The following is a 19,422-nucleotide window of genomic DNA, read 5'->3' on the forward strand; positions in this document are numbered from 1 at the left end:
TGACTCGACGTATGTTGCCATCTCCCATTTATTTATAAAAAAAATTCCGTCATTTCAACGTATGTACATATGTGCTTTATGTTTTTTTATTATTTATTTACCACAAGTAAAGGTCAGGAATTGTTATCTTTCTTTTAAATATTTTTTACTCTTTCACTTCTTTACTGCTGTGTATATGCTCCATGTGAGTGACGTAGGTGCTTACGTAGGTGGGTTCCGACTTACGATGAAAATTGCGTTAAGTCGCTCCCGTAGGAATGGATCTCCAATGTAACCCGAGGACCTACTGTACATCTAGGAAGGCTGGACTCCAGCCTTGACTTTTTTAATAAGAGTCACCCAGACTGCTCTGTCTGGATAAAGACAGCCTTCCTACTTAGCAATGACAAAAAGGGTAAATGTCTGCTTCCAGGCAAGAAATCACAGAAAGGGCAAGCTCTTCCTGAAGGAAAAGATGGCCCTGAAAGAACAGATTTTCCTTAAAGCACACCTGTTGCCATGTTAAAACAGGCATCAACCAAGAGAACAAATTCTAGGAGACCAAATAAAATTTAGGTTAAGAAATGGAGAGTCAACCTCCCACATTCATTTGCATTCTTCACTACTCACATATAATCAATTGCTAAATCTTGATGTTTCTACTTTTTAAATATTTATCCAATCTGTCCCCTTATTATGTCCCTATTGCTATTCCTTTAACCCAAGCCATTATCACTTCTCACCAAGATTAGTGGATTAGACTCTCAAATGTTCTGTCTCCAATTTCACTTCCCTCCATCTCATTCCTTTCGCCAGTCTATTTTTTAAAAAAAAAAAACTTTATTGTTGAAAGTATTACATATGTCCCCTTTTTTCTCCTATTGACCCCTAATAACCTACCCCTAACCCCTGTCCCAGGCCTCCACCACCCTAACCTGTGACAATGGAAGAGATCAACCCAAGTCTATTTCTTGAACACTACCATCATTCCTCAAGATGCTTTCACACGCATAAAACAAATACATTTTCACAATGTAAACCAAGTATCACTTTTATTTCCAACAGATGTAAACTCAAAAGACAAAAATTATACACTTAATTTTAGTTTTTCTAACTACCCAATTCAATTTTTTAAGTGTTAGACATTGTTTCACTATTAATAGTCATGGATAATTCTTAAAATAGTGGGCTATAAGAAAAAATATCAATTCCTTAGTATGACAATACAAAGCCCTCCACAATCTGGCTTCTACCTACCTCTCTTACCTCACCTTTCACCGTTCCTGAATACCTGCTAAATTATCTAGCAGTAAAAAAATACCATGCTATTTTTAGTCTCAGTGCTTTGCATATTATTTTCTCCAACTAGCAAAATTCTTTAATTCTTATGCCCCTTACAGCACCATCTAACTGGGCAACTTCCCCTGTATTAGAGTGACACTAACCAGCCTGTAGATCAGGCTACCAACACTCCTCCCATAAGGTGCACACACAGACAGACACAAAGATGGCACTAGCACAAGATAACCTGGCAGAGGTGGCCTATCTAGATCTATGAAGGATTTAGTTACATTAGCTTCTCATCAAAATGATTGGGATTAACAGTTTAGAGAGTCCAAGGATCATACTGAAGTTTGTGCCTGGATGACTGCAATTGGGAATGGCAGATCTTGATCATCAACAGGCAGGGACTCCTGGATCATCCCAGAATGTACGTTTACTACCTTAGGGGTAAGATGAACTTCTGCTCATGGAGCTATTCCTAAGTACTCACATTTCAAATGTTAAAATGTAAATGGAAGAGCAAAGTGTTAAAAAAGAAACAGCCAAGATGTTCTGAAAGAAAAGAACAGGAGGGGGAACATAATAAATCAGATAGGGAAATTAGGATAGACAGATATGGGAGTAGACAAGTTGAGTAGACAAGAATTGAAGAATGAGTCCAGATTATATAATAATCAAAAATATAAATTAAAACCACAGGGGACACTATAAAAATTTAATTGGAAAAAATTTAAGTCTGACAATTTTAAATGTTGAAAAGGATGTGAAGTAACAGGATCTATTATGTAGTACTGGTGGGAGTATAAACTGGGGCAACCACTTTGGAAAACAATTTGACATTGTCTTTTATTAAAGTTAGACATTTAAATAACCTAATCCAGCAATGTCAATTCTAGCAATACTATAGAGTACATATGGTATACAGAAGAAGCATGTACAAGAATGCTCTTAGAAATACTATTCTCAACAGAAACAAAAGGAAACAACCCAATGTTTATCAATAATAAACTAGAGAAAAAAGTTTTCATCTAACCACACCATGGAACAGACAACAGTGAAAATGAGTAAACTACAGCTACTTAATAAAAAAAGATGAATTCCATTAACGTAATATTGTATCTGAAAAAACTAGATGACAACACTATGATACCTTTTTTAAATTAAAAGACAATGCTACTAAATGATATATTATTTAGGCATACATATATGTGATAAAACTAACTAAAAATAACTAAAAAAAGAATGATAAATGTGAAATCCAAAAAGTGGTTATCTCAAAATAAAGGAAGAACACCTAGGTAAAAGGAAATCATTAGTAATATTCTAGTCTTGAGTTGAGGTTGGATAATGTATATTTTAAAATAAGTTGATAAAAGATTAAATAAGAAACAAAATTGTCATTACTATAAAAATTTTGAATGCTTTCTATATCATAAGATAAGGAATTACCAAATTTTATAAAAATAGGCTTAACATTTCAGTGAATCAGTAAAGTAACTCTTGAAAATTTCAGTATAATTCTTAAAACTCTTGCAATGCCAATTTTCCTGGACTTTTCTCAAAGAAGAAAAAAATAAAAAATCTTTACAATACCTGATTTCCATGAAGGTCCAAGACATCTAAACTTTTTAGATTCTCCAGATTTGAGATTTTCTTGATTCTAAAAATCAGAATAAATAGAATAGAAATGTAGATGTATCACATCTATTGTAAATCAAAATATGCTAAAGTATAACTCATTTTTATTTATTCCCTATAACTTAAACACAGATAATAGAAATAACTACAGCTATCTATCTACATAAATATATGTTACATATAAATATGTATATTACATAAAACATATTTCCCATCAATTTAATTGTATTGTTAAATATGCAGCCCTACTAGAGGAAATGTCCCCCCAGCTTAAACAACGTATCTTTAGAAAAGAGCAATTCTTCTAAGCACCTTGGGCTTTAGGGGAGAGTGATGCAGGCTGACCTCAGAGCTACTAGAGAAGCCTTTTATTCAATTCTTTTATATGCCTAAGCTCACATTCCCTAAAACAGTGGTTCTCAAACTTCTTTGTGTATCAGAATCATCTGGAGGTCTTGATAAAAGATAGCTTACTAAGTCTCACCTCCAGAGTTTCTGGGACAGGGTCCAAAAATTTGCATTTCTAGTAAGTTCTTGGGTAATGCTGATGCTCCTGGTTTAGGGCTCACATTTTGAGAAGTAATGCCCTCAAATATAGACCTTATTCTTATCAAATCTCAATTTGCCCCCATATGAGCTTTATGAGGGTGAACTCACCTACCTAATAGAAAATACTAAGGAAATAATCAGAGATGGACAAGAATATTCATTACAGTATTAGAGGAAAAAAAAGTACTATAAATATCTAATAAAAAGGAAAATAAGTAAATTATTACATATATACCCATATAGATTATGTAGCTATAAAATTATATTTTCAAAGAACATTTAATAACATTGGAAAACATAAGTAATAAAATATAAGTATTCAAGTGACAAACACATAGTATAAAAACAATTTTATAAAACTGTGATATGTGAATATAGAAAAAAGGGTACTACTCAATGTTGATAACCAGACCTTGAAAAGAAGGCTAAGAAATGACCGCAGGTCCTCTCAATGTCAGAACACTGTCAACAAACCTAATCTGACCATGGCCTCCTAGGTGAGGAATTTGCAGAATCCTAGTCAGTTCCCAAATAGTTGAAGATTTTTACATTAACACCAATGTGACTGGAAATTTTGTTTAAGTTCTCCCATTGAACAAAACTGAAACTAGAAAAAAGCAAGGCTCAGATATCACTTCAGTAGCTACAGAACTCTAGAAATTTATGACAGCCTTTCTCTGCAGGTTGCATTATGTTACTGACAGCAGGATAAGGTCCCTTCTACAGATCTATATGAAGGTGAGGCTTTTCAGGTGTCAGAGACAAATCCATAAGTGGGAACACTCAAACAATCAAAAGGAAAGAAAAATGGAATCCCAGGGTCTGGCGGAAAGTTTTATATACAGTCCTTGGTGATCAGAAGAAAATTCAGAGTTCTATTCATTAGCCTGTGATATGAGGGCACCAGAAGATCTCACAAGGATAATCAGGATACAGAAAGCAGAACAGTTAGACAGCAAGAACTTCAACAGCAAAGTCAAGTTCTTGCTGTCTAACTGTTCTGCTTAGTAGCAATGTAAACTTCAAATATAGCATAGCAGGGTCTTTCTAGCTTTTCAGCAGAAATATTTATTGGAGCTGTTTGAACTTAAAGGCATCTGGTTACCCTAGATGTTCATATATGGTTCCATTGTCTTGGACTAGAAGACAGTGCAGTGCTTTGAAATGTGGGAGGAAGAAAAGTTTCTGGACTTGAGCAGCAGAGGGCAACAAGTCCACCAAGACAAACATGAAGGCACAGGGTGGCAGATGAGCTTCTCTCTTCAGCAGTCCTCCGCCAGGTTTGCCTAATGGTTACTAAAGTACTGCTTCAGGATAGATTTGCATCTTCAAGACTCAAAGGCCCCTTGCCTTGATGAAGTCAGCTGACTGAAGAGCATTAGATAGATGTTTAAGGGATCAAGATTTGCATTGTAGTGACACTTCAGAAATCTACCAGTTGGGAGAATATGGAAAGTTGTCTTCTGACTTATTTTGTTTTTTATTCAAGAACTTGAATAAGAGCTATTTTCTTTATGGGAAAACTAAAGTAAAATATGACCCAAAGCAAGCAAACAAACAAAAGGATGAAGGACTAGAAGGCAGGAAAAAGAAACTGCATTAGATTGCTTTTACTGAACAATGGTAAGATATAGAGAAGGGCAGTAGGCCCCAGAGAGTTGGAGGAGCAAAGAGACCTTTAAAAAGATTAAAAAGGCCCAATACACTCGTGTCTTTGAGGCACAGGAAAAGAAAGTAGATTGAGAGATAATTTAAAACACTAGGAAACAGGAGCAGCTCTAGACACTAAGTTTAAAACTAGAAAAGGAGATTTACAATGTCATGAAAACAGTGACATGGAGGGCAGAAAGGCAATGGTACTGCAGAATAAATGGAAGCTAGAGAAACAAATCAGTAAAGTAACTCCAAGAATCAGAAGCGAGTGATGAAATCTCTGGGAGAGATAACAGTGAGCACCTAGAAGGAAATGCCTTGATGTATGAAAAGTTTACGCCTCACTTTACTCAGTGAACGGCTCCGGGGGCATACTCCTACTGTATTTAGTTTGTACATATCTAACCTTGCAGAAGTCACCTTTCACCTCCATTTCTCCATCTGCAAAATAAGAGAGCTAATCTCTCTGGTCACTTCAAGTCCTAATACTCTATAATCCTATAATTCCCCCAAATTCCTTTGTGGTACTATATTGCTTAGTTTAACACTTGAACCAATAGTAGGTGATAGACTACACCAATGGGAACTTTCAAGAAACCACAGAGAATAGATTAGGACATGATCTTGGAAAAAGTATCTTATATTACTGCTCGCTAATGAGAATAAACAGGTAATGCAAGATCCATGCTGGGGGGAGGAGGAAAGGTAGATGGAGGGGAACCAAGCTTGGGTATAATACCACATCTAAACTTTATTATTTGATAATATAAAGATCATTTTTAGATTTTTGCCAAAACAGCTCTTCTTTCTAGGCATTGCAAAACTACCCAGTGAAGCAGAATGAAGAGAAAGGTCATGAACAAATCTCAAGGAAATTAGGCAGGAATTGTGTAGCTGTACACATAATAGAACCTTATAAAAGGAACTGGGGACATTCATATAGGATGTAATCTTGAATATATACTGAAAACACCACCTGAACAAAAATCAATCAGTAATTTGACAATCACAAAGTAAGAAATGTCTACCTTCAGTCAAGCACTAAGGAGAATCACTAGTGAAATACTTATGTCTAAAGTGAATACAACATGCTTAAAACATAGTCAAAGAAAACACAAAGGCCAAATCTGCTATTTACTTACATATAAAGCTTTGACACTGGAAAGCAATGGAAATAACAAAATACACACTATATAAATGTTATTTGTTTTAACTAATTATCAGACTAAATCTCATAAGACAAATTATGACTGAATCTTAATTCATTCAAATAATCTTTCAAAAATTTGGTCCATTAGGTTCTTAACTATTTTTCAATTCTGAGTTGCCATCTAAACACCTATAACTCAACATTAATTCTAAGTATAATAGACAAAAACTGCTCTATAAAAGTTACCTGTTTTTCCCCAACAGAAGAACACGGAGGCATCTGAGAGTAGAAAGCCCACTAATTTCTTCTATATGATTATCATATAAATCCAAGAATATTAGCCTCCGCAGATTAGAAATATTTTGGATTCGAGTTATAAAATTGTGTTGAAAGTTCAATAAACGAAGGTGTTCTTCCCCATCGATAACAGGACATACAGTCAGCTTTTGCCTAAAAGACATTTTAAAAAGTTAATAAGATTCTGATTTGGCAGTTTGCCCCCTCTTACAAATATTATTAGTATTTTGGGGCTCCCATGTTATGAAGAGAAAAAGATAAGTAGAGCCACTTTTTGCCTCCATGAACTAAGCATCCTAGATCTAATTATAAATCTATAATAATAAAAGGGTAACATGCTAATTAGACCAGACAACCTTCTGGACATCCTTCCAGACAACCTTCTGGATGAAGCCAGGGCTGCGAGGGAAGCCCGGGCCTGGGTGCCAGAGGGAAGCCAGTGCCAGCAGCTGGGGGAAGGAAAGCCTACTCTTGCCCGAATTTCGTGCCATCAGGCCTCTAGTCATTCATATAAAAGCCAATATACTTTAACAAGGATAATTATTAAAATGAAGCCTAAGCTCTCATTATATTGAAAAAAACTCCAATATAAATTATTTCACATAAAATTGACTTAACATCAGAAAACACTCAATGTAACTGCCTTATGTAACAGAGGTTTAGATGTTTCAAAGATGTTTCAAAGGTAATATGCAAAGTGACCATCACGCCATCACACAATATGGCCGCCCCCATGTGGACACAAGATGGCTGGCAGGAGAGGGCAGTTATGGGTGATCGAGCCAGCAGGGGAGGGCAGTTAGGGGCAACCAGGCCTGCAGGGGAGGGCAGTTGGGGGGGACCAGGCCAGCAGACGAGGGCAGCTGGGGGGGACCAGGCCAGCAGGGGAGGGCAGTAGGGGGGACCAGGCCTGCAGGGGAGGGCAGTTAGTGGCGACCAGGCTGGCAGGGGAGGGCAGTTGGGGGTGACCAGGCCGGCAGGGGAGGGCAGTTAGGGGCAATCGGGCCAGCAGGGGAGTGGTTAGGGGGTGATCGGGCTGGCAGGCAGAAGCGGTTAGGGGCAATCAGGCAGGCAGGCAGTCAAGCGGTTGGGAGCCAACAGTCCTGGATTGTGAGAGGAATGTCCGACTGCCCGTTTAGGCCTAAACGGGCCCAAATGGGCAGTCAGACATCCCTCGAGGGGTCCCAGATTGGAGAGGGTGCAGGCTGGGCTGAGGGACACAACCCCCCTCCCCTCCCATCCACAAATTTCGTGCACCAGGCCTCTAGTGTCATATAACCAGAGAAATGCCCTTGCCATCAATCAACTGATATAAAAGACTGCCCAGGTAGCTAAGTCACCAGAAAAAAACAAACAAACAAAAAACATAAAAAAGGATCTCTCATAGAATTGTAGACTCTTGAGCTGAATGATATTTTAGGTAGAGCAAGAAATTCAGTCATCTACAGTTCACTTTGATAGAAATAATTTCATCCTTTATTGAACACTTCTGCAGACATTTAGATTTTAATTATTTGTTTACATGTTCAACACTAACTTTGAACTTTGCAGAATGCTATTGGGTAGGATGAAACCTTAACAATGTATTTCTTTAGCTATATTTAAAACAGTAAACCTCCATTATGCAAAAAGTTATAGGTGAAGTTAATACATGCAGGGCCCTTTAAGAATTCTATTAGAATAATAAAATGGCCAGATAGAAATGATCTGAGATGCTCAATAGAGTCTTCAAGAAAAATGTAGTTTTATTGTGTGAACAACTCTAATAGGGAGATTAATTAGAAATATTTCCTTACAGGTGGAGGGGGGCCAATGGGGGAAATAAAGAGGACATCTATAATACTTTCAACAAAAAAGATAAATTTAAACAAAAGAAATATTTCCTTTCAGTAAGAATCAAGTTAATGAAACCTTTAAAGCAAATCAGAGTGCTACAAGCATAAGTGAAACTGTGTGACTGATCAGAATCCTCTCCATAAAGAGAAAAAAATGATTAGCACCAGGTAATAACAATATTAATGGTTAACAATGATACGATGTTTAAAAATACAGACCAACCCTGAAGCCCTGGTTGGCATGGCTCAGGTGATTGGAGCATCATAGTCATCTCGTACACTGAAGAGGGGTGGGTTCCATTCTGTGTCAGGGCACATGCCCAGGTTGTGGGTTCAATCCCTGATTGGGGCACATACAAGAGTACATACAAGAGGCAACAGGTCTCTCTCTCTCTTTCTCTCTCTCTCTCTCTCTCTCTCTCTCTCTCTCTCTCTCTTTCTTTTCCCCTCTCTCTAAAATCAATAATCCTCAGATGAGGATTAAAAAAATACAGACCCTGAAGAAATTGGTTTAAAATAGAAGAAAAACAATATTACATAATAGTTTAATTCTTTTAATGTGTGCTTAGTATTTAGAATTCATTTCATGCACTTACTTACACTACCTCATTTGGTACTTTTGTCCTATAAATTGTAAGAATTCTCATTTAAAATTTATCTTTGTGCATCAGTTTAGCAAAAAACTATCTTCCTCTGTTTCTCATAGTTAAAATTACTGATACCCCAGAGTCTAGTTCATCCAATTCTTGAGTCAGTATCACTAAGCTAGAAAAACACACACAACCCTCTGACCCACCTCTTATATAAGCCATAGCAACTTGAAATAAAGTCACTTTCTTATATTCCAAATCCAGTGACTAAGTCCCAACTCCAAGGCTCATATGCACAACCCTTAACCCCATTAAGACCCTGTCATCCAGCAAAACAAGCGAACATACACATACTGGGTTATTACCCAGCGCTCTCAAGGAGAGTTTGTTAGGCCTACAAAATCCCTGAGTTGTCTACTGAATTATGTTTTTGCCTCTAATTGCCACTAGGTGCTGGTAAGCTGCCTTCCTGGTACTCCAGGCCTATATACTAACTTCCAGAACAGACAGAGCCTAGCTCTTCCAAGCATTTCTTCTCAGGGCTGGATTCTACTCTTTAAAAAAAAAAATTCATCCTCATCTGAGGACTTGTTTTTAATGATTCTTAAAGAGAGAGGAAGGGGGAGAGACAGAGAGAGACATCAATGGGAGGGAGAGAGGGAGCGAGGGAGGGAGGGAGGATCAATGTGAGAGAGAAACATTGTTTGGCTGTCTCTCAGACATGTACTGACCTGGGATCAAACTTGCAGCTTAGGTATGTGTCCTGACCGGAATCAAACCTGCAACCTTTTGGTGTACTGGAGGATGCCCCAACTAATCGAGCCACTCGGCCAGGGCCTGAATTCTATTCTTGACCCCTAAGAGTAGAAACAAGCTAAGAAACAAGCACAGCATGGCAGATCTCCCTTTGAAAATCACGGAGCTTACCTACTGGTTCTCAAACAATGATCCCTGACTGTCTTACTGCCAGCCTACCTTTCGTGACTGCACATCCTGGTACTAATAAAACTGTGCCTAAGCCTCTGACATCTTTGTGATTCTGCCATCATAACCAGCCTTTAAAGCTGAGTCAATTCCCTTGGTCCTGACTTTCTGGTTAAACAAGTCTTCACCTGATCAAAGTCTGTGTCATGTGCCAAAGACAATCTTCACAACTGCCCGAGTCACCCAAGCTACAACACCAGTGCCCAACTTGTATCACAATCTTATAAATACTGGCTCCTGTTAGTCTCGAGTAACATGACACTAAAGGGCTGAGGTATTATTCTTGGATGGACTTTTAAAGAGTGAGATAAAATTATCACAAAATCCAACAAAACATTAGAATACTGTGAAAGTGGCCTGGCCAGCGTGGCTCAGTTCGTCAGGCATTGTTCTTTGCACCAAAAGGTCACGTTCGATTCCTGGTCAGGGTACATACCCAGGTTGCAGATTCAATTCCCTGTTGGCAACCAATTGATGTTTCCCTCTCACATCGATGTTTTTCTCTTCCTCTCCTTTCCTCTCTCTCGCTAAAAAATCAATAAAAACATATCCTAGGATGAGGATTAAAAAGAAAAACAAAAAATATATTGTGGAAGTTTTAAGTATTAGCATTACAATTTCAAAAACCAATAATTCTGCAAAGATGTAATAAGAGTAACTGCCTTCAAGTGTTACTTTGCCTACAAAACAACATGTCACATTCTCCAGAGAACCTCCTCCCAAATACAAATACAAATACAAATGATCTGTGACATTTGCTGTCAGGGAGCACTACTAAGCTAAGAAGTTCGCTTAACAATTTGCTATTATATACGCAGTACTGAGATAAAGGCATGCACAGCAGAGATGATTTTTTTTCTGATTATAGCACTAAGGTAGGGTTGATCCTACATCCACTATTCTATTGCAGGTACTTTCCTGGATTTAATGATGAAGATCAAGTCCTAAGTATATTCATTCATTCAAAAAATTTTATTGAGAGCCTATTTTATCCCTGGTTCTATTCTAGGTGCTGGGAATACAGAACTGAACAACAACAACAAAAAACTCCTAGTGTTTGTAGAGTTTATATTTTAGTAGAAGGAGAAAAATAATAAACTTGATGAGTAGAATATTTAATACATTAGAGAGTGATAATACCTAAAAAAAAAAAAAAAATGAAGCAGAGAAGGGGCTGGGGACTGTCAGGGTGAATGGGGTTACTATTTTGGGGAGGGTGGCCAGGGAAGGCCATCCCTGAGATGATGACATTTGAGCAAAAACCTAAAGGAGGAAAGGAAATGAGAACAGTAAGTGCAAAAGTGCTAAAAATGTAAGCATGCTTGGTGTATTCAAGGAGGCCGAGTGAGCAAAGGAGAGATTGGGAGGAGGTGAGGCCAGTGAGGTAACAGGGGATTCAACTGAACAGGGCCCAGTAGCCTGCATGACAACTATATTGCAAAGCTTTTGCTATCCTAAAATCCATTTTCATCGGTCATATTACAGAATTACTTAGTACTCTCTTATTTTACATTATATAGGTATAAAATTCCTCCTCATACCCCTCAAAGGATAAATAAACAATTGATAACAGTGGTTATTCTCACGTGGAAGAACTGGATAGTTGGAGAATGAGACGAGGGACAGAGACTTTAATACCATTCAAATCTTGTACCATGTCTATGTATTATCTAGTCAAAAAAATAATAAATTGTCCTCACCTTTCTAGGGTCAGTCTGTCTGAGTAAAGAATTTTCTCTTCAGAAGAACGCTGGAGAATGTGAAATGATGACACTGATGAGCTCACCAAATTAATATGATCACCTATTGAAAATGATATATATACAAATTACTTGATTAAGAAAAACCTTTAAAAGCTTAAATTTGGAGAACTTTGGCACCTAAAAATATCTTTTCTAGAAAGTATAGTTTCCATAGCTCTCCATGTTTGAAGTTAATTACTAAATTTGAGTTTGTTTCTTTCTTCCTCAAACCTATCTTTATCCCTTTTAATGCTGACACCTAATACTAAATCTTAACTCTCTTATAACTGAGATGATAGTCCCTCATTACCAGATACATTTGGGCCAGCACTATGACAGCCCTGCCGGATTCTGAACTTGGAAGGTATCTGAATGGAAGAATCTCCAAATGCTGATAAGGAGTTCATGGTAGTTTTCATGTCCAGCCCATTTAGTTCTGTCACGTTTGCTGTGGATGAGATGCATGATGATTTATTACGAGGTGAAGGTCTTATTACTCTTCCATCTCCTTCAAAATATCAAAAAGTTTATCACAAAGCTACATCGTATATGACTTTACTACAGGGCATACAGAGAAAGTACTTTGGATAGCAAATGTAAACCTCACATCATCACTTTTTTGTATGCTCGGCTACTATTATAGAGAATATAGTAGAATCAAAGTGGATGTCAACAAATTTTATACACTTCTAATGATGACAACCCCATGACATTTTTAAGCTGTTGGTTAGATGTTGTCCCTCCCATTAGGTAGTTTTCAATCTAGTGGGCAAACCCATATGAAATTAGTAAACTATTTAGAAGAACATGCACAAAATGCATAATAAAAAAATAAAACCTAACGGTATCTTCAACATAAATGTGTCTCATTATTTTTCACTTAAACAAGATAGTTACAGATGGGTTTGACGGAAGGTGGATTTTAAGATATAATCTAAAGATCTAGAACAACCGTGGGCAAACTACGGCCCGCTGGCCGGATCCGGCCCGTTTGAAATAAATAAAACTAAAAAAAAAAAGAGACCGTACCCTTTTATGTAATGATGTTGACTTTAAATTTATATTAGTTCACACAAACACTCCATCCATGCTTTTGTTCCGGCCCTCCGGTCCAGTTTAAGAACCCATTGTGGCCCTCGAGTCAAAAAGTTTGCCCACCCCTGATCTAGAAGCATGTAGAATGTTCAAGAAGAGATGCTGGAAAGTTCCAGAAATGAGGTAAGATTTGAGTATGGGTTGAAGGAGACAGTTTGAACACCAGAGGAATTCTATTGTATTTTCTTCTATGAAAAGCAAATTTCCTGAAAGTGGCACTTGCTGTTGAAGGAAGCAATAAGCGGTAAAATAGAACTTAAAATTACCACAGAATTCTGCTGCTTAAACTGACCAATAACGAAAAAATAAAACTAAATATAGAAAGTTAACATACTCTTTGGGAGACCATCATCAGACAATATGATGACAACTTGAAATCACATTAAAGAGCTAGAAAGCAATGGTATTTGATAGCTTCTCCAGGTATGAAAGTTATAAACCAAAATATCACACACCTAGCTTCCTGAACAATATTTTGTGCTCACACCCACTTTTCTAAATATCATGAAATATGACAAGCATTCTAAATTGACACCATGTTCACCAATGACCTGGTTTTGTGACATGACCAGCTGCTAACAGGATACCAAGCAACCATCATTCAATTAAACTGATTTGGAAATAAAAACAAACAAAAACTAATCTAAGGATTAACTGTAAAGGATTAACAAGTCATAAAAAAACAAACAAACAAAAACTCCAAACAATAGACAACCTTGATTTCTCTTATCAACAGCAGTTAGGTTTTTTAAATTCTTTTGCCAAGACTTCAAGCTAATCCTCAGTTTAAGAGGCAGATTTAAATTTTATAAGACTTGGGATGTATAGGCAGTAAAACAGTAAATTTTATTTACACTCAATGAGTAAAGGAATTTTATCTTCACCCTTTCCAGCTCCTGTCATAATCTTTATCCCCATGAACTTACTATCACAATCAGTGTAATATATGGCTTACAATAATTAGCAAGAGATGAGAATGATTGGATAGAAAAGCCTCAAAATGCACAAACAAGATCCTCTAAATCAGGGGTTCTCAAACTACGGCCCGAAAACATTTATCCGGCCCGCCGGGTGTTTTTGCCGCCGCTGCCTGTCCTGCTTAGCAGCCCACTCATCTGGGGCCCGCAGTGCGCATGTGTGGAATGTCTGAGGGACAGTGAACTGGCCCCCTGTTTAAAAAGTTTGAGGACCTCTGCTCTAAATGATTGGAGACCAGAGTGATCTGTGTTGAAACATTCACTTATTTATGTGGATATATAAACACCCACATATATACAAATATATGTGTATCACAATCCCACATATATACATGGAATGTTTCATCCTACATATACACTGCATTACTATATAGCGAAATTTTAATGGAAATATTTCCTGTTGTTGTTTATTTCATATACCACTATTTAATTTACCAGATATGCAGCCTTTCTCTTCCCAATTAAATGTCTAAGCTTCTTGAGAGACAGGCCTCATTTCATATTTTTTATATTCTTGGAAAAATCTAAATTCAATAGGAAATAAGTAAATTAATTGATTTTCCAATTTAATAAGAGTTAATAGGAAATCTATTTTGTATATAGTATTTCAGTTAAAAAGAAAATCAGGGTAAAACTGCTGAAAGAATTTTTTAATAATTAGAATCTCACAGCTGTTTAGAGGAATAATGTCCAACATTTGGTAAGAATTGTCACTGCACTTGACCCTAAATACATGGATGGATGGATGGATGGATGGATGGATGGATGGATGGATGGATGGACGGATGGATGGATAGATGGATGAAGAGATGGATGAGTGGATGGATGGAAAGAAAGATGGATGAATAGATGGGTCGGAGGCTGACTGATATAATTCATGGTCATATATGTGGCTGGTTTTATTCAGTGGTTAGAGCATTGGTCCGTGCACGGAAGGTTTTCGGGTACTATTCCAGTCAAGGGCTGCAGATTCGATCCCTAGCATGTGGGAGGCAACCAATCAATATGACTCCCTCACACTGATGTTTCTCTCTCTCTCTCTCTCTCTCTCTCTCTCTCTCTCTCTCTCTCTCTCTCTCTCTCTCCTTCTCCCTCTCCCTCTCCCTCTCCCTCTCCCTCTCCCTCTCCCTCTCTCACTCCTTCCCTCTTCCACTCTCTCTAGAAAATATATGGAAAAAATATCCTCGGGGAAAATTAACAAATATAAAATAAAAGTTAAGCATTGCTTCTTCCTCTCTATATTCACATTTTAGAATTCTTAATTAAGGGATTTGATCACTTAGGTCTATTTAACTGAGATTTTACTGTATAGTAGTTCCTGGACTATCTGACCCTTACAAAATCTCAAGGATATCAGGGTTAATTTTAAACAATATTCTAAAAAAGCCTAAAAGAAATCACATACCAAGTTTTAGACTAACTAGTCTAACTAAAACATATAGTTTCATTGCTTAGGACTGAGAGTACAATTAGTTCATTTGCCAGTATGCTGAGCAATATGAGGGTAATGGGAACTGACCCCCATGCTGTAAAAAATTTGACTATAATTTTTGACTCTTCAAGATCTTTAATCATCCCTTGGTGTTTGTGGGGGATTGGTTCCAGGGCCCCAACCCTGCAGGTAGCAAAATTCATAGATGTTCAAGTCCCTTATATAAAACTAGAGGACCGGTTCATGACATTCGTGCACTGTGGTGGGGGGGTCCCTCAGCCCGGCCTGTGCCCTCCAGGACCCACAGGGGATGTCCACCTGCTGGCTTAGGCAGGCTCCCAGCGGGCCGAAGCCAAAAGGCAGATATTCCCCCAGGGGTCCTTAGCACTGCCGCGGAGGCAGGAGAGTCTCCCGCCACTGCCACTGCCTTGAGCCTAGCTTCTGGCTGAGCAGCGCTCCCCCTGTGGAAGTGCACTGACCACCAGGGGGCAGCTCCTACGTTGAGTGTCTGTCCCCTGGTGGTCAGTGCATGTCATAGCGACCAGTCATTCCACTATTTGGTTGATTTGCATATTAGCCTTTCATTATATAGGACTAGAGGCCCGGTGCACAAAAATTTGTGCACTCGGGGGGAGGGAGGGTCCCTCAGCCCGGCCTGTGCCCTCTCCCAGTCTGGGACCCCTCAGGAGATAACGCCCTGCTGGCTTAGGCCTGCTCCCAGGTGGCAGAGGGCAGGCCTAATCCCTAGGTGCAGCCCCTGGTCAGGTTCCAAGCAGGGCCGATTGGAGAATTGGGGCACCGCCCCCTGTCATGCACAGAGCAGGGCGGATTGGGAGGTTGTGATGCCACCTTCAGTCACGCTCAGGGTAGGGCCGATTGGGGGGTTGGGGCACCGCCCCCTGTCACACTCAAGGCAGGGTCGATGGGGAGGTTGCGGCGCCACCTTCTGTCACGCACAGAGCAGGGCCCATCAGGGGGTTGGGAAGCTCCCCCCTGTCATGCACAGAGCAGGGCCCATCAGGGGGTGGGGGAGCTCCCCCCTGTCACGCACAGAGCAGGGCCCATCAGGGGGTTGGGGCGCCACCCTCTATCACCCACAGAGCAGGGCCGATCAGGGGGTTGGGGCGCCGCCACTGTCACACTCAGGGCAGGGCCAATGGGGAGGTTATGGCTCTACCCCGACACACACAGAGCAGGGCCCGTGGGGGGAGGGGGGGGTTGGGGCCCTGTCACACAGAGCAGGGCTGATCAGGGGGTTGGGGAGCGCCCCCCTATCAGGCACAGAGCAGGGCTGATCAGGGGGTAGGGGTGCCTTCCCCTGTCATGAACAGAGCAGGGTGGATAGGGAGGTTGTGGCACCGCCCCCTGTCACACACAGAGCTGCAGGGCGATCAGGGGGTTTGGGCACTGCCCCCTGTCACGCTGATCCCGGTGCCGGGAGGCCTCTCGGCTCTGCTGATCCCGGTGCTGGGAGGCATATTACCCTTTTACTATATAAGATAGAGGCCTGGTGCATGGGTGGGGCTGGCTGGTTTGCCCTGAAGGGTGTCCTGAATCAGGGTAGGGGTCCCCACTGGGGTGCCTGGCCAGCCTGGGTGAGGGGATGATGGCTGTTTGCAGCTTGTCACACACCCTTCAGGGTGGGGGTCCCCACTGGGGTGCCTGGCCAGTCTGGGTGAAGGGCTGAGGGCTGTTTTCAGGCCAACTGAAGCTCCCAACTGCTCCTTTTTTTCTTTTTTCTTTTTTTATTCTGGGCCAGCTTTAGCTCTGGCTCCAGCTTTGAGGCCTCTGCTACTGAAAGAAGGTATCTGGTTTGTTTAGGTTCTATAATCGAAACAATGTATAACTCCAGCTCTTAGATCCCGAGCTTGCTGAAAGCAGGTTTCTGGGGTTTTGTTTAGCTTCTATATTTGTTACAATGTTTCTTAAACTGCAAGCTCAGAGGCCAGCAAGGCAGGCGGGGAACGTTGCAGTCCTCCGTCACTGAAGCAAGCAAGCCTCATATTAGTTTCAAGCTGCCTGGCTGCCAGCCGCCATCTTGGCTGGCAGTTAATTTGCATATCTCGCTGATTAGCCAATGGGAAGGGTAGCGGTCGTACGCCAATTACCATTGTTTCTCTTTTATTAGATAGGATGGCACAGAATAATGCATACAGTTGACCCACAGTATAGCCGGATTCCTAACCATGGGTGGAAATACTCTTCCATCCATGGTTGGTTGAATTTGCATTTCCAACCCAGAAATACAATGTGCCAACTGCATATTTTAGTGAAAAAAATCCATGCATAAGTGAACCACACAGTTTCAAGTAGTGTTTTTCAAGGGTCAACTATATATAGATAAGTTCAATTAATTTTGAAAAATAAAAAATGGGGTAAACCCAATTATAATGATTAGATATCAGGATGCAGTTTATTAAACAGACACCCCCAAACATTTTCTGATGAAGTGCTAATTATAATTTTTCCAAAGTTTTATGCCTTTGAAGGTAGACTTGTGAGCAAAAGTCAAGAAGACAGCTATATACTATGTGGACTTTTTACATGAAACTGCCTGAAGCTATGGAGGAGGCACATTTAGAAACAACTAGGTACCAATGAGTAGCCTGTCACAGAGAATGACTTTGAATAAAATCTTTTAATAAAAAACAAATAGGTTTATTTTTCCCTAAATAATTAATTTGAATTTACGGGTCATTATTTATATATGAGACTTTATCTCTCATGTTCACAAAATTCAGTGCCTCCATATTATTTCCTCATTAGCAAGCACCTAATAATACCTAATAATACCTAATAATACCTAATAATACTTTACAACTTAAATAAATTTACGTGGTCAGCCATTCACAAATCTGTATACCAACTTCCCCCTCTAACTTGAGAATAGCTTGGAAAAGTATTTTTGACTCATAATTTGTAAAAAATTAAGATATTGTTATAAAAAATGTGAAGGAAGTTCACAATGCAAACATCAAAAATCTTAGTTGATGGCCTGGCCAGTCTGGCTCAGTGGTTGAGCATTGACCTCTGAATCAGGAGGTTCCAATTTGATTACCAGTCAGGGCACATGCCCAGGTTGCAGGCTCAATCCCCAGTGGGGCGAGGGGGAGGGAGAGTGCAGGAGATAGCCAATCAATGATTCCCTTTCATCATTGATTTTTCTGTTCCCTCTCCCTCCCTCTGAAATCAATAAAATATTTTTTTAAATCCTACTTGAGAAATGTCAGGTTTTTCACATGTAAAACTTTGTGCCTAATACAGTATCTGGCACATTACATACTCAATAAATATGTATTCAACCGAACCAAAGAAGGCAAGAGAGATGTTTCCTGCACTGTGCAACTGCAGTTAGGTTGATGTCATGCCCAAGCAATTGGCCAAGGCAAGAGTGTAGTATATAGGAAAGAGAAAAGTCATGTCAGATTACATGGGCCCATGACGAAAGTCCAAAAATAAAAAAACACAAAGTGAAAACTAATCAAATATTCAAAGTTGCCACATATTGATGCAGTAATGAAATGAATAATCTAGAGAGGCCTATACTAATCAGTTCTCTCACACAAACTTCTAGGAGGTGGAGATGGTACTGTACATAGGATTCTATACTACTACACACTACTAATAGCTAATAGTTATTAACAACCAACTAACAACTCAAATATAATATTGGAATTTTCTCCTTAAATTGAAAAATACACTTCAGAAATATAGCCAGATCATATGAGGCAGTATTTTTCAAAGTGTGGTCCACAAACCATATCTGTTAGAAACCCTTATTTCATTTATTAAAATATACATTTATATATGCCACCTAAGACCTATAAAATCAGAATGGGTAAGTGGAAAAGGGCAAGTGGAGTGCTGGAATACACTTTCTAACAAGATCTTAGGTGATGCACACTAAAGTTTAAGGCCTTTGATATAATATCTATAATTATATGCATTACTAAGGGAGATTGTTTCTTTTTCACTCCTAACTTTCCACTCTTCCCACTGTTTCCTTATTTTCTAAAGAATGTTCCCATACTCTTACCTTCACTAATTAGCCATTTTTCCTACTTCCAATAAAGTATTTGGAAGATTCCTTCCCATTCTCTTATACATAGCCCACCCACAAACTAAAATACATCTTTTTCTGTTCGGGAATAATCTACTATGTTGTGTATATAAAATAAATTCTGACTTAAGTAAATATCAAACCAATTTGGTAACCA

General features: G+C 39.2%; 1 protein-coding gene across 5 annotated transcripts in view; it reads right to left on the minus strand.

The window, feature by feature from the left end:
• The window catches only part of LRRC49 (leucine rich repeat containing 49), a 221,804-nt gene that overhangs the window by 193,243 nt on the left and 9,139 nt on the right, over positions 1–19,422 (minus strand). For 4 of the 5 annotated variants that reach the window (XR_009447769.1, XM_059658507.1, XM_059658535.1 and 1 more), the window contains 4 exons: positions 12,012–12,149; positions 11,660–11,762; positions 6,500–6,703; positions 2,857–2,923 (listed from right to left, as the gene is read on the minus strand). Coding sequence is in view for 4 of the 5 variants with exons in the window: in XM_059658507.1 (XP_059514490.1) it covers positions 2,857–2,923; positions 6,500–6,703; positions 11,660–11,762; positions 12,012–12,149 (512 nt within the window). In the remaining variant the exon portion in view is untranslated. The remainder of the gene's footprint in view (positions 1–2,856; positions 2,924–6,499; positions 6,704–11,659; positions 11,763–12,011; positions 12,150–19,422) is intronic. The other variant, XM_059658518.1, reaches the window with a different exon arrangement.

Source organism: Myotis daubentonii, chromosome 1, assembly GCF_963259705.1.
Source record: "Myotis daubentonii chromosome 1, mMyoDau2.1, whole genome shotgun sequence".
In the NCBI taxonomy this organism is placed as follows: domain Eukaryota; kingdom Metazoa; phylum Chordata; class Mammalia; order Chiroptera; family Vespertilionidae; genus Myotis; species Myotis daubentonii.